This window comes from Falco biarmicus, chromosome 3, assembly GCF_023638135.1.
Source record: "Falco biarmicus isolate bFalBia1 chromosome 3, bFalBia1.pri, whole genome shotgun sequence".
Classification (NCBI taxonomy): Eukaryota; Metazoa; Chordata; class Aves; order Falconiformes; family Falconidae; genus Falco; species Falco biarmicus.
In genome coordinates this window covers 100,756,604-100,769,539 of record NC_079290.1, presented here as the reverse complement: position 1 = coordinate 100,769,539, position 12,936 = coordinate 100,756,604, and the positions used below count along the sequence as shown (strand labels likewise).

Here is a 12,936-nt window from a genome sequence, read left to right as displayed (position 1 = left end):
TGTGCTGCAGGTGTGCAAGTTAATGTATTTGACCTTTTAAGGAGTGGTTAGCAGTGCTTGCTACCAAAAAGTTTTCTTGACTAATTTTTTTTTTCTATTTCGGTCTAAAAATGTGTACTTCAAACTCTTTCAGCTATTTCAATTTTCATCAACAATCATTTATTTCTTCTTTTCTTATATTACTGGATAGCCAATACAGCTATCGTTTCTAAGTATTTAAGCTATAAGGGAATCCTACTGGGTACCCTGGGACAGCTGACAACCTCTGCACAGACCGTACCGTGGGCTGTGCCTGCTGTATAGATCTGTATGCATTTCCATGCATTTGCCACCTTGTAACATACATTTCCTCTTACTACCACAGAATATATAGTCAGAGAAGAACTCCTTTAAGCTTTTTTCCCTAAAGAAAACATTTTAGCTTTAGGAAGGAGGTGAATGCATTTTACTAAAGCAATTTCACGTGTCTTGCAAAAAATCTATGTCAATATTAATTTCTAGCCCGGGTTAAAAAAAAATATGACAAGCCTAATTAAAATATCTACAAAATGTGGTAGACTGGAAAAATAGTTCTAATGAGGTGCTAAACATGATTTGAAGATCCAAATTTCCTGTGGGTCAGGAGATTCCCAATACCCACACATCTTATCCCTTTATAAATTATTTTTATTTGTGTGCTAGGTTTAGAGACAGTAACAAACAAATGAAAAATAGAAAATTTATTAGGTTTTGGAACTGGTAAGAGAAACAGCTGACACTGAATGCTTCCTTAAAGACAGTTAAGGAAAGGTCACATCGCTTCAGTATTTCTTCTATCCCATTATGAAATGGAGAATTTTGAGCAGCAACATGCACTCCTCCCTCTCATAAATGTACAACCAAAAGCGCGATCCTCGCAAAGACGCAAGAATGTCAGCACTGATCTCTGCCTGCTGTTTGGCTTTCAGCTAATACCACAGCCCAACAAAAATTTTCTACTCACCTTTTCCTCTCCATTCAGTCCGTATATACATATCAGAAATTGTCTGACCAAACAGTATTTCACTGAAGGAAGAAAAATGCATCTTCAGGAAGATGCACTTCTAAAGCACAGGACAAAACCTCCATTTGCCATTTTGGGATACTATCTATCAGGTAAATCAAACACTTCGTGCTAAAACAGAAACATATTTACCACAACCCTTGGAAATACCTAGCTATTGAAATGTGCTCAAAACCTCTGCGAGCACTTCAGTGTTCTTTTCAATGTATTTGTAATAAAAATAAAAATTAAAAAAAAATAAATCCTCCTACAGACTCTAGTTCCACAAAGCACTTAAAGAAATGTTTTTCCAGTGATGCATGTATCCACAGAATTAAAAATACACAAATATATAAACCAGGTTCCTATTTTTCTTATTCCCCACTTGTTAGCAGGAAAACTGCAGCCTTCTGATGGCAATTTTATTGTTTATTACCTTTCATTAAAAGTGTGTTACACAAATACAATACTCAAAACAATAGCAATAATTACCCTGTCCACTATTAAGTTCCACTGTGGCATGTTTACCTGAAGTAAATTCTTGATACTCATTCTAGTTCATCCTCAAATCAGGATCTCATGGAGAATAACTTACCAATTGTTGCAGAACATGATCAAGGGAAATAAATCAGACATAAAAGCAAATGTATGGGAAAACAACAAAAAACATACAAACTGTTTAAATCGCTAGGTCTTCAGCCTTTGGAGCTATGATGGTCAATATGCCTCAGAATCAAGCATACTTCTCCCTGTAGCTAAGACAGAGCAATTCAGTGATGTTTTTATAGCAGTAACTGTATCTTACAGGCCAAAGTGCGCAAATACTTACATGCTTGTAATACTTTTCCATTTGGACTGGACTGTAACTTACAGCTTTGGAAATCAGCCCAACTATGACCCAGTATGTAGTTCCACTGTCCCAGAAGTAGTGTAAAACCCAAACGGGGCAGACAGAAGAAGCTTTCACAACTGCTCAAATCCTCAATGTGCCGCAGTGCTCCCAGGAATCTATTCTTAAGATTTTTGGAGGGTGGGAATTCCGCATATTTGTCTCCACTTTTAAAATCACTAGTTTTCAAGCTCTGAAAAAGGACAAATGGATTTAAGATATAGGATAAATAATATCGCAGCCACATGACATGAAATGCTGAACCAGCACAGGCTCGCTCTGCCACTTCACATCTATAGAAAAAGTTTTGTGGGATATCTTTTTCCTAGCAGATGTCAGATCATTATCCTCCAACCTCCACCAGTCAAATATCAAGTATCAAGCCGGGATAAGAACCATAACGTGGTCTCTCGATAATTCAACTGAAGTGCCATAATGCAGTTATGTGTGATCAAGATCAAATTTACACTGCCAGGTTATTTGATAATACACAGATACAGCATTAGTGAGCACAGAGCCACAGGCTTCAAACAACTTCAGCATCAGGAGCAGTAGACACCAGCTAGCTTTTACTCCATTCTTTGCAAATTCCCCTCAATTTTTTGCTATCGTTAGCTGGATATCTACTTGGGAATGACAATATTTCATGGTGCACTTAGGCGCATGTCATCATAGTGGCAATGTTGATAAATTATTTTTGAAACATGTTCTGCTATTTTATTTTTATGTCTACTTCTGAAATTGTATGAAACTACTCTAGTATTTAAATGAAAAGTAAACTGAAAATCTCCCAAAGATTTCCACCTTTTTTTTCCTCCATATGGAATCATTTTCCCTTATGTTCTTATCTATTTTTTACCAGCCTGCATGCAGGGATCACAGTATGAAAGTACTCAATCCCCATTTTGCTGGTTTTGCTGAGACAAACATTTGGAGAGAACACTTTTAAATTCTCCTGTTTCCTAGAAGAAGAAGATGGAGAGCAAGAACCCTTGTTTTACAGAATCCTAGAAAATCACTTTAATTTTGCACAAAAGTTACATGGAGGTTATAGGGAGTAATCAGAAAAGACACAATATTTGTCATTTGAAACTATCTAGATTTAAAAAGTATCCTGCTTATGTTCATCCTTAAAATGTATTTTCCACATGTTTGAAAAGTTAAAGTGCTCTGAGGATTTGGTTTTGATCCAGATTAAATATTATTTGTATCTGTCCAAAGCCAACCATTAAATGAAGTTGACTGGACAACTTTGTAAATTATTACATGAAAGGAAGAAAAGAGCAACTATATTTTTATCATTATGACTCCAGCTTACATATACAAACCAGGAAAACATCAACCCCTCTGCTGCATTGTGTATCGGAAGACTCAGACAATCAGATCACCTATAGGAAAAGGTTTCTGTACATTCAGTTTTGCATGCTCAGTCATCTGCATGCATAACTTGGGGATCACCTTTCAAAAACATAGCCAGAAAGCTGGCATTTTCAACTTCTGCATTAACTAAAGTTCTGTTATTAAATACAGATACTTCCAGGTAAGTAAAATTAAAAAGAGAAATACCGATTGATATTACCCAGTCTTTGATTCATCTGCATGAAATAAGTATTCTGCAAAGAACTATTCCATCAGAAAAGATTATTTTCATTCCTCTGTAGTAGATGACAATCAGACACAACACTTTGCATATCTCAAAAACTTAAAATAAAATAAAATGGAATAGGAATATTTGATCTTCTAGTCCTGACCCAGAGCTCTTAATCAAAATGTGACAGACTAACTCATGGCCTGCAACCTCACATGATACAGAAAGATAAGATTATGGAGAAATGAGCACTAAATGCTGTTATCTGCAATATTGATACGTCACATGTAATGCCTATGAAGCATGAGTAATGAGCTAAAAGCTATATAATAAAGTCTGCATAAATTAAGCCCTTCTTTTGGCATATTGTTTACACTGGGTGGTAACAACCTACTAATTTTACTTCCAGAAAAACTCTTGAAGACAAAAGGAATGTGATAATTAAAAAAAAAAAAAATTAACTCCATTAAATTCCTAATTCCTAAATTCCTAAGAGTGAAAGACAAAGGGAGATGGAAACGTGCTGCTAATCACAAATGTGCTTTGGAGTTCCTCGAATTGTTCCAGGAGCAATCCCCTCACTTGTGATGACTGTCCAGTTATTTACAGTGCTGTCCTCAGCTACTGTCACAATTAGGAGGCTATTATGGGCTAGGATCAGTTTCCTTTACCAAGGTTCAGGGAACAGTCAGAGAAGATGGGATGCCAAGTTCTATATTACTTCTTTGAAAGATGTAAAACCAAGCCACTTTCAAAAGGCAGAGGGGAGCATTTTCAGCTACTGTTGAGGTTTTTTCCACTTTTAAATAGAACCCAATTCCTAATTAATATAAGAAATTTATTATTTGGACCTATTTATTTATGGTTATTGTAACTTTTCCTCCTCTTTTTCTTCTCTCGCCTTTCTTTTCCTTTTGGTACTAGTAAGAAATTTGAGTCTTCACTTAGAGTGCAGATCTGGGAATCAGGAATTTTTGTTGTTGTTGTTGTTGGTTTTTTTTTCCCAAAAGACTTCCTGTGCAGCTGCAAATAAACATCTTAACTTCTATGTCAGTTCTCATACCTGATAAAAGAACTTTACCTTTATATTTATCTACATTACAAAGAGTTTCTCCTCTCCTTCTGCCTATGTTTCTTAATTGCTGACAATTTTAACCTATTCGTGTTAGTAAAGTATTTGAGGATTTCAAGATGAAAGGTGCAAAAGAAAAGCGAAGTATATCATTTTGTGGTAGAATGCTTTCATTAAAACATCACGCAATGCTTTAAAAAACCCCACTTTTTCCCATGATCTGCATTTGAGGTGCTTTGGCTACGCTTATATGGCAAGAAACAGGCTCCTCTCGAAGATAAGTCGTATACGGATCCTGACTTTACCTGATGCCGTCAGGCCTGTGAGCAGCTTCCCTCTCCAGTAATGGTAAAGGGAGCCTAGGGAGTTTACCTGCTGCCTTTGTGAATATCTTCCTTTGTTATCTAGTCCCTAATATTAATCAGTTGTGTGCCTTATTTTGGCATCTCTACCAACCCCTCAAAATACCAAGAAAAGCACACTAGTAAATGAAAGAGCGAAAGGTGTGTTGAGAAGTGTTAATTCCTTTTATTCACAGGTCTCTTCTAATGTTATAAGATACCAGGATTTTTCAAGCTCACCTGTAAGCTTATTGGGGAAGATTTTCAAGTTGAATTAAACCAAGATCATAAGCCATGTGGCTGTGGTTTAGAAGACAGCTGGGTTTCTACCATCCATTCCAGAGTTTTGGCTGTGGCCATATTCTAGTTATACTGCCTTCACCAGGCTGCCACTTCTCCCTGCTGCAGGCAACAGCTGTTTCATTTACTCAGCAGGGCCTCAATTTCCAAACAAGATCCAGCCTCTAAGCAGAACAAACTCTTCTAGCAATCATCCTAGAACCTAGCAGAGGTAGACCACTTGTTACTGGTTTTGGTTTACTGCTGAAGCATCTCCTTTTACTGCTTCCAAAGGGATGCCTTCCATGGTTTACCCCCTAAATGCTCTACCTTTCTTCTCGCTTGTTTATCACTGCTTCAAGAATCATGTCCATAGTTATGAAATAATGAAGGACTCAGGGTTACATAAATACCTGTTCCACAAGTACAAAACAAGTTGTCTAAAGGCAGGAAAATTCATTAACGCTGTATACCTTATTCATTATAATCATCTGATTTGGAAAGTCTTTTCACAGGTAAATGGACCTGAGAAACAGGTGAGAGATTACACATTTGCTAACATATTCATACAGATGACCCTTACACAACAAGACAATGGGGCCAGCCTGCTAGGGCTAGTTTGTAGATTTCCACAGGCACATCAGATCTGGAAACAAATCCCAGTGATTATGACAGCATATGTTTTGCGTATGGTGGAAATGCCCATCTTTTACGCAGGGAGTTTCCAAGTACAGAAAGCAATCTCATGGTTTTGTAGAGGGCTTAAATAATGCTGACTTATTCATGAAACATTTGTGCTTAAACAGTAAACATGTAACTTCTTCCTCGTTGACTGTTGCAAATTATTACTTTTTTAATGTAAGAACTTTCTCCAAATATCTCGCAGACTGAGGATCAATTATATCATGATTTGTGCTGGGTAATAACTTTTTTAACTGTATGGATCTATATACCCAGAATGTCACATTGATAATCTTACAGATAGTGACCTGTATTTCCAGGAGCCTCCATTCCCTTTCTCTGGATACATTTCACTACAATTTATGCTGTTTCTCTCACTGTGGACATTGTAAAATATTATTTGCCTTCCACAAATAACCAGAATTTTAACATAAGCAAGCTTGGATGGCTGAAGAAACAAGGAAGGATGAGATGACAGTTCTAGGGAGGAGGAACAGCAGGCTAGAAACATTGAGAATATGTCTTAGACTTGACAGCAGGAGGTTTCTAGGACCAATGGCATTTGCACCTCATTCAGGGTAAATTTTTGGCACACTCTTCCTCCAACCGTATTTAGGATCCCACAGCTGAACTTGTTAATGAAATTCCCTCTCACCCTTAAAAATAAAAAAACCAAAAAAATACTGAATATGAATGTGGAAGGAAGGCAATTCGATGTTTGTAATTATCGAGATAAACTCCATGACCTGCTGAATGTATGCAAGATGGACCCTGGATGGTGTATATAAAAGTGGCATGCGCAAAGGATAAAAGCAAGTATTGAGACTTTTTCCAGGTAAAGCAAGTCATCACACAGGATCCCCACCATGAGCAACAAGGGGGCTTCACTGAAAGGTAAGACTTCTGCCATTCACTCGCTGATAACTTGCATATTTCTTTAAATTTGGATTGAATTAGGAAGTAACTGAAATGTAACAGTTGTAGAAACTGAGGTCTTCCAGCCACCTAGTCTTCTGATCGTGGTGAAACCTGCCTGTACCTCAAATGTTTAGTGTCCAAAGCTTGGAATTAGAAGGCAGCTTCATCCCTTTTTTACTCAGTCTTTTGTCTCCTAAGACTACCTTTGCATTGGGCAGTATAACAGAAAATTGGCTTGAGGGATGTGACACCTGCACACAAAAGACTGGAACCAAACTGTTTTGTTATACCACTCAGAAGGCAATGACTAAACTTTATTACCCACAAGTCTCAAAGTGGTGTAGTAATTTTGAACTGAATGCTTTCATAACCATCTTCAACTTTCTAAGCCAACAAGTTTCAGGTTTTCTTATTTGCAGAATTATTTCCCAGAGGACTTTCCTAATTGCAGCATGCATGCACCTTGTTCATGGGCGAGGAGGAAGGCTTCCTTCAATATAGTGTAAATGGACTTTTCTTTACTTTAGAGCTAGAAAGAAACTTATCTCATTATAAAATTAGGGACAACTCTGCTGATTTATGGAGTACACTTTAATTTAGCATCTAAAATAAGTCTAGTGAACCAATACTTGTAGCAAGCCAATTTCCAGAACTGAAAATCGGAGAGCACAGAACAGTGTTCTTTGAGTAAGTACGTTCATTTACCAAATATTTGCTTTAAATTTTCCCCATTGTTTTTCTGTGCATATTTCATTTCACTGAATAGAAAACTTGACTCTGTTAAGTTAATATTAAAAGTTTTAAACAGATGAGGTTTTGTGTTTTAGATAATGAGAAGTTCTCTATATCGGTTTCAGAGCTCAGGGGAAAAGATTAAAGTACTCTCTGTTTTCTTAGCAGTAGACAATTCAGGGTTAAATTCTAAACAGCAAAGCAGCACAGCTGCTGGAAATCTTCTGAAGGAACTCCCAGGACAATCAAAACCTTAAGAGAGTGACCTAACCACCCTCCCACAAAATTAATTTAAACTCCAAATGTTTGCAAAGAAGAAAAGGACCTGTGGGAGGAGGGGGGGGAGGGAAAAAAAAAAAGACCAATCTATTTTCCAAATTTATATAGCTGTGCAAATATAATTATGTATCTATATTTACACTGTGAAGAAGTTTGATTCTCTTTCTTCCATTTATCACTGTGTAATAAAGTCAGGCACAACAGTAAGAGAATTCAGAATACAGTGTACACTGCAGCACAGGTTACCTTGTCTCCTTGAATTCTGCAGCAGGCTCTGCTACACAGTCAGGGTGACAGAGGGGAGAAAGGATAATAGAATTACAGTGCTTCCCTCCTCCGCTGATTTTCAGCATCCAGTACAGGGGGTACTCTGAGCCACGTGACAACACAGCCAAATCCATCCAGCATCTGGCTCTGACAGCTACTTCTAAATGCACATACAAGTCAATGTGATTCCATTTTGGGTTGGTTTTAACACAAACAGGTTTATTGCTGGTGGTTCTTCTGGTGTCCAACGTGCTCCTGACAAAGGAAGGAGTGACCTCCTTGCCTATCTGCCCCAATGGATCCGTCAGTTGCCAAGTTTCCCTTGGAGAACTTTTTGACCGAGCAGTTAAACTTTCACACTACATCCACTTCCTCTCTTCGGAAATATTCAATGAATTTGTAAGTACTCTGCCTTTTCCTGCGAGTGAGAAAACATAAAAATGCAATTTAATATTTTTTAAGCACAAGCATATGTTAACATATGGAATCCTTCAATAAGTAAACAAATATGACTGCTGCACAGTGATAGTCCCAATGGTGACCAAATCTGTGTGTAGTGCTGACCATTGCTAAGGTCCCCAACACTTCTATTAAAAGATACCTTTCTCCCATCATTCTTTATCTGTGGGACAAGCCTGTGTTTGCTGGATGCTAGTTTCACTCTAAAGACTCACCCGAAACTTTTGACCTTTGCAGCATAAAAGCAGTGATAAAGGCAATGGAACAACAATTAGTTAATACAGTGTTTGAATGGAAGCTCTTCTTACTTATCTCTTTCAATAATGCCTGTCCTTGCTGATCTGCAGGATGAACGCTATGCTCAGGGCCGGGGTTTTATTACAAAAGCTGTTAATGGCTGCCACACATCCTCCTTAACCACTCCTGAAGATAAGGAGCAAGCTCAGCAGACTCATGTAAGTCCCATTTCTACTGTCATTCAGTGTGAGATAGAGCAGGGGGTACAGAATGGAAAGGCAGCAGACAGATGGAGAGGGAAATCAGCTCAATCGGAATGAAAAAGCCAGGAAGAGGAAGGCACCAAAAAGCCAAGAAAAGCTGATTTGACATTTGCTGATACTAAGTTACAGGCTGTACAGAGTACGTAAGTACCGGTAACTTTCATCTTCCCCTCCTTTTCCTGTATGCTGCTTTCAGTCATTGCATCTTATTTCCATTTACAATACAACCTCATAGAGCAACAGCAGTTACCATGCTTGTACAGCACTGAGAACACTACAGCCTTTGAACATTATCTTAAAGCACCTTATAGACAGGTATTATATTAACAAACATAAAAATACATTGGCAATATAGTGAATACTGCATGCAGGCAGAGGTAAAGTTTTCCAGGAACTGAAAACACTGACATTACTAAACAAATACTACATAGATATTCTTGCTGTTACCAGTAGGCAAAAGTGGTCACATCATCATCCAAATACAAAGACTCTAGTGCGAAATATTGCAAAATACTTGTAAAGAGAAACATGCTACGTATGTCAAGTTAATAATTATAAACTTAAGGGAAGATGACGATACTCTTGTTCAGCCTGTACTCATGGATACAACTTGAAAATACTCTGGAGAAAAAAATAAGCACAGCTGTATGAATGGGGGTGTGTCAGGGAGAAATCTTTATCAGTTGCATGGTGGTGCTATCTTTGCAATTCCAGTATAGTCATCTTCTCAGTATCTCGTTCAGAAACTATTGGGAGCAACAGAATTCACAGCCCTGGCTACACAAGTCTGGTTGTGTGCAGATCCAGTGCATCTAGCAAAGAAAAAAAAGTTGAATACTACCATAACCATACGCTTTATGAATTTTTATCACCCACAGTAAAGGACAATTTTTAAAGCCAGAGAGTTATAGCTGGAAGCACCATTGTTCAAAGGGGAGGATACATGAGTTACATAGAGGCAATAAAAGCTATTTAGTGGTTTACCGTAATATGCACCTTCCGTTCTGTACTAAACATTAAAAAATAAAAAATAAAAAATCATTGGATTTTAAAATATCCATCAAAAATCCGATAAGGAGTTCTGGTTTTCTCACAGTGATGAAGCACAGTTGTGCTTCCTAGTTTTTAATGTGGAGACGTTTTAATGATATTTTCCATTAAAATACTTTAGGAGCTTGTGCTAATAGTGTAAAACATGATGACAACAATAATAAATTTCGGAAATGCAATTGCACAGAGGTGTCTAAGACAGGGTTATAGGGCATATTCAGTAGTAGGTCCTGGAATGAGTTCCCAAAGCACTACGTCTAAGGACATTGCTCTAAATGCTTCCTACTGCTGCCAGCATTTAGCCTTGCTATTTTAACTGTCTTTTCTTAATGTGGGTGAGCAGCATGAAGACCTACTGAATTTAATACTGGGAGTGCTGCGCTCCTGGAATGATCCCCTGATCCATCTTGCCTCTGAAGTACAAAGAATCAAAGAAGCTCCAGAAACCATCCTCTGGAAGGCTGTAGAGATTGAAGAACAAAACAAGCGTCTTCTAGAAGGAATGGAGAAAATAGTTGGGCGGGTAAGTACTAGATCCTTCACAGCCTGCCAGCCTGTTGCTGTAATGAAGACGTATACAGTGACAGGCCCTCCCTACCTGGAATAGGAAACAGTGGATGTGAAGGGAAAAAAGGGAGGCAAAATAGCTGAATCTGAGAATGTTCAGCTTTCTTCTTTCAGTTTTCTCCTCTTCTGCTACCTGCAATTTCTGAAGAGACAATGTGATATGACTGGCACAGCATAACGCAGCATACTCCCAGTGCTGCTTTGAGGGAAGGTGTAATCATCAGGACTGGTGATCATCATTCTATCTTTGAGTATTTTGAATTTGCAATCCTGATTTTTTAAGGATGTGCCTGTGTGTTTCACATGCACATATTTATATGTATGTTTTAGCATATTTATACATATCTGCACACATATAGGTATTGTGTATAGTTTTCAGAAACAGATACTGTGTTGAAAACTGTTCTAGAAGGCTGGGCTATCGTAAAGATGTGGCATACAGCAAAGTAATTGTGGTATCTTTCATTTCGCTTTTTGCACCATACTAGTTACTATGAGCTCTGGCTCTGACTTGGTTCCCCCTACACTTGTAAGGTCAGACAACAAGGCTGTTGTCTGACAAAACCCATACTCGAGTAACTCTTGTTATCAGTAGATGATTGAAAGCTTTCCTGAATAAAATCTGCTCTAGCATGTTTATTTTTAAAGGGGCCTCTGTTAGTCCCTGAATACATCATTCTGTCACTGAGCCAGATGTTAAAAGAGGTTCTGACTTTACTGGCTTTTGCTTAGTTGAACAGCATTAAGTGTGCCACCACCGCTGTATCCACCACTTTCCACTGGATCACTCACTCCTGGTCTCTCTCTCTTTCAGTTAGGTGTCTCTTTACTCAGAAACCTTAGCCCATCCAGGCCACAAATGCATTTATCAGTGTAATCAAATATATCTCTTTCCCATATCCACATGTGAAAAGGGTGCAGGCGAGGATCCAAGATAACAGTGTAAGTCAGGTGCTGCTACAGTTTTACCCTGTCACCACCTTCTCGTTCACATTATTTACAGAAGGAGGTTGAAGACAGGATTGGCAAATTCATTAGTGTCAAACCACGTTTCTGAGTCATAGTAGGTCTATAATTTTTTTGGCTTGTTGCTTAAACTGAGTGACAGAGAGTCCACAGATACTCTCCTGTGTGCTTGTACGAACTACAGCTGGTGGGAAATAAGGAAAGTGCACAAGCACCAGTAGACTCGGACTTCCTTCCTGCTATGAAAGGTAGATTTCTGTGATACAATTCTCTCTTTCAAACAAGGGAACCTAAACCTCAGATGCTGGCTTACTACATGAGTTCCTACATGTACTACATGTAGCTTTCTAACATTACAGGTTAGTGTATTACTCAGTTTTTGGGTTTTTTTTTGGTTTTGTTGTGTTTGTTTTTTTTTTTTTTTAATGGAACCTGAAGTACAGGACATCTGAAGATGTACTGTTAGGAGATTCGTCTGGTAACATGTTCTTGAATCTGCCTGTATCAGAGATCACTTAAGAGATAAGCCAAGATGAAGCTGGAGATACACACAAAAAAGTTCTAGGAACAAGTGCTAACAAAGATTTTGAGATGGAGGGAACCCGAGATGTCACTGAGGAATCCATGCATAAAGGAAAGGGTGATTTCTCTGCAAAGTCAGATTCCACTGGAATCCACTTAACACAGTAGTTTTCTTAAAACACTACTGACACAGTTAAGGTTTTTTTACATATTTTAGGGAAATAAACTGAAAAATCTGACAAATTCATTCAAATTTCTGCATGAAGATAAAGAACATCGTACAGAATACTGGGAACCATAAGAGGAAACACTTCACAAGCCATACACTAGCAACAAGCATTCCTCAGGGCCAGTCAGATCCACTATCATTTACTACAATATCATTTTGTGTCTTTAGGTTCATTCTGGTGAGATCGGAAATGAAATTTACCCTCAATGGGAAGGCCTTCCATCCCTGCAACTCGCGGATGAGGACTCCAGGCTCTTTGCCTTTTACAACCTGCTGCATTGCCTCCGCCGAGATTCCCACAAAATTGACAACTACCTCAAGCTTCTGAAGTGCCGTCTAATCCACGATGGCAATTGTTAAGTACTCATGGCCTGAATCACTTGCTGAAGTCATTCATCATGGAGTTCTTGTTGCTTTGCCGCTTTTCACTGCAAACTTCATGAAAAGTCACACTGTACAGTATCAGGTTCATCAGTAACTTTCAGGCATGTTTCTGTGAATTTTGGCTGCAACTATTAGCACCATTTATCTTAGCATTTTAAAACGTTCTCATTTACTTGTATGACAAGAGTAGAC

At 38.2% G+C, this 12,936-nt stretch overlaps 1 protein-coding gene across 1 annotated transcript; it reads left to right on the top strand.

Annotated features, from left to right (window-relative positions):
• The first annotated feature begins 8,847 nt into the window (after window positions 1–8,847).
• PRL (prolactin) lies at window positions 8,848–12,936 on the top strand. Its single transcript, XM_056331596.1, has 3 exons — window positions 8,848–8,981; window positions 10,420–10,599; window positions 12,529–12,936. The coding sequence occupies exons 1-3, from the start codon at window positions 8,850–8,852 to the stop codon at window positions 12,718–12,720; spliced, it is 504 nt and encodes a 167-aa protein (XP_056187571.1). The 5' UTR covers window positions 8,848–8,849; the 3' UTR covers window positions 12,721–12,936.

Coding starts and splice junctions, on each gene's coding strand:
- PRL (XM_056331596.1), top strand. CDS start 8,850: ATGCCTGTCCTTGCTGATCTGCAGGATGAACGCTATGCTCAGGGCCGG. Junction 8,982..10,419: donor AGCAAGCTCAGCAGACTCAT/GTAAGTCCCATT, acceptor GTGGGTGAGCAG/CATGAAGACCTACTGAATTT. Junction 10,600..12,528: donor TGGAGAAAATAGTTGGGCGG/GTAAGTACTAGA, acceptor TTGTGTCTTTAG/GTTCATTCTGGTGAGATCGG.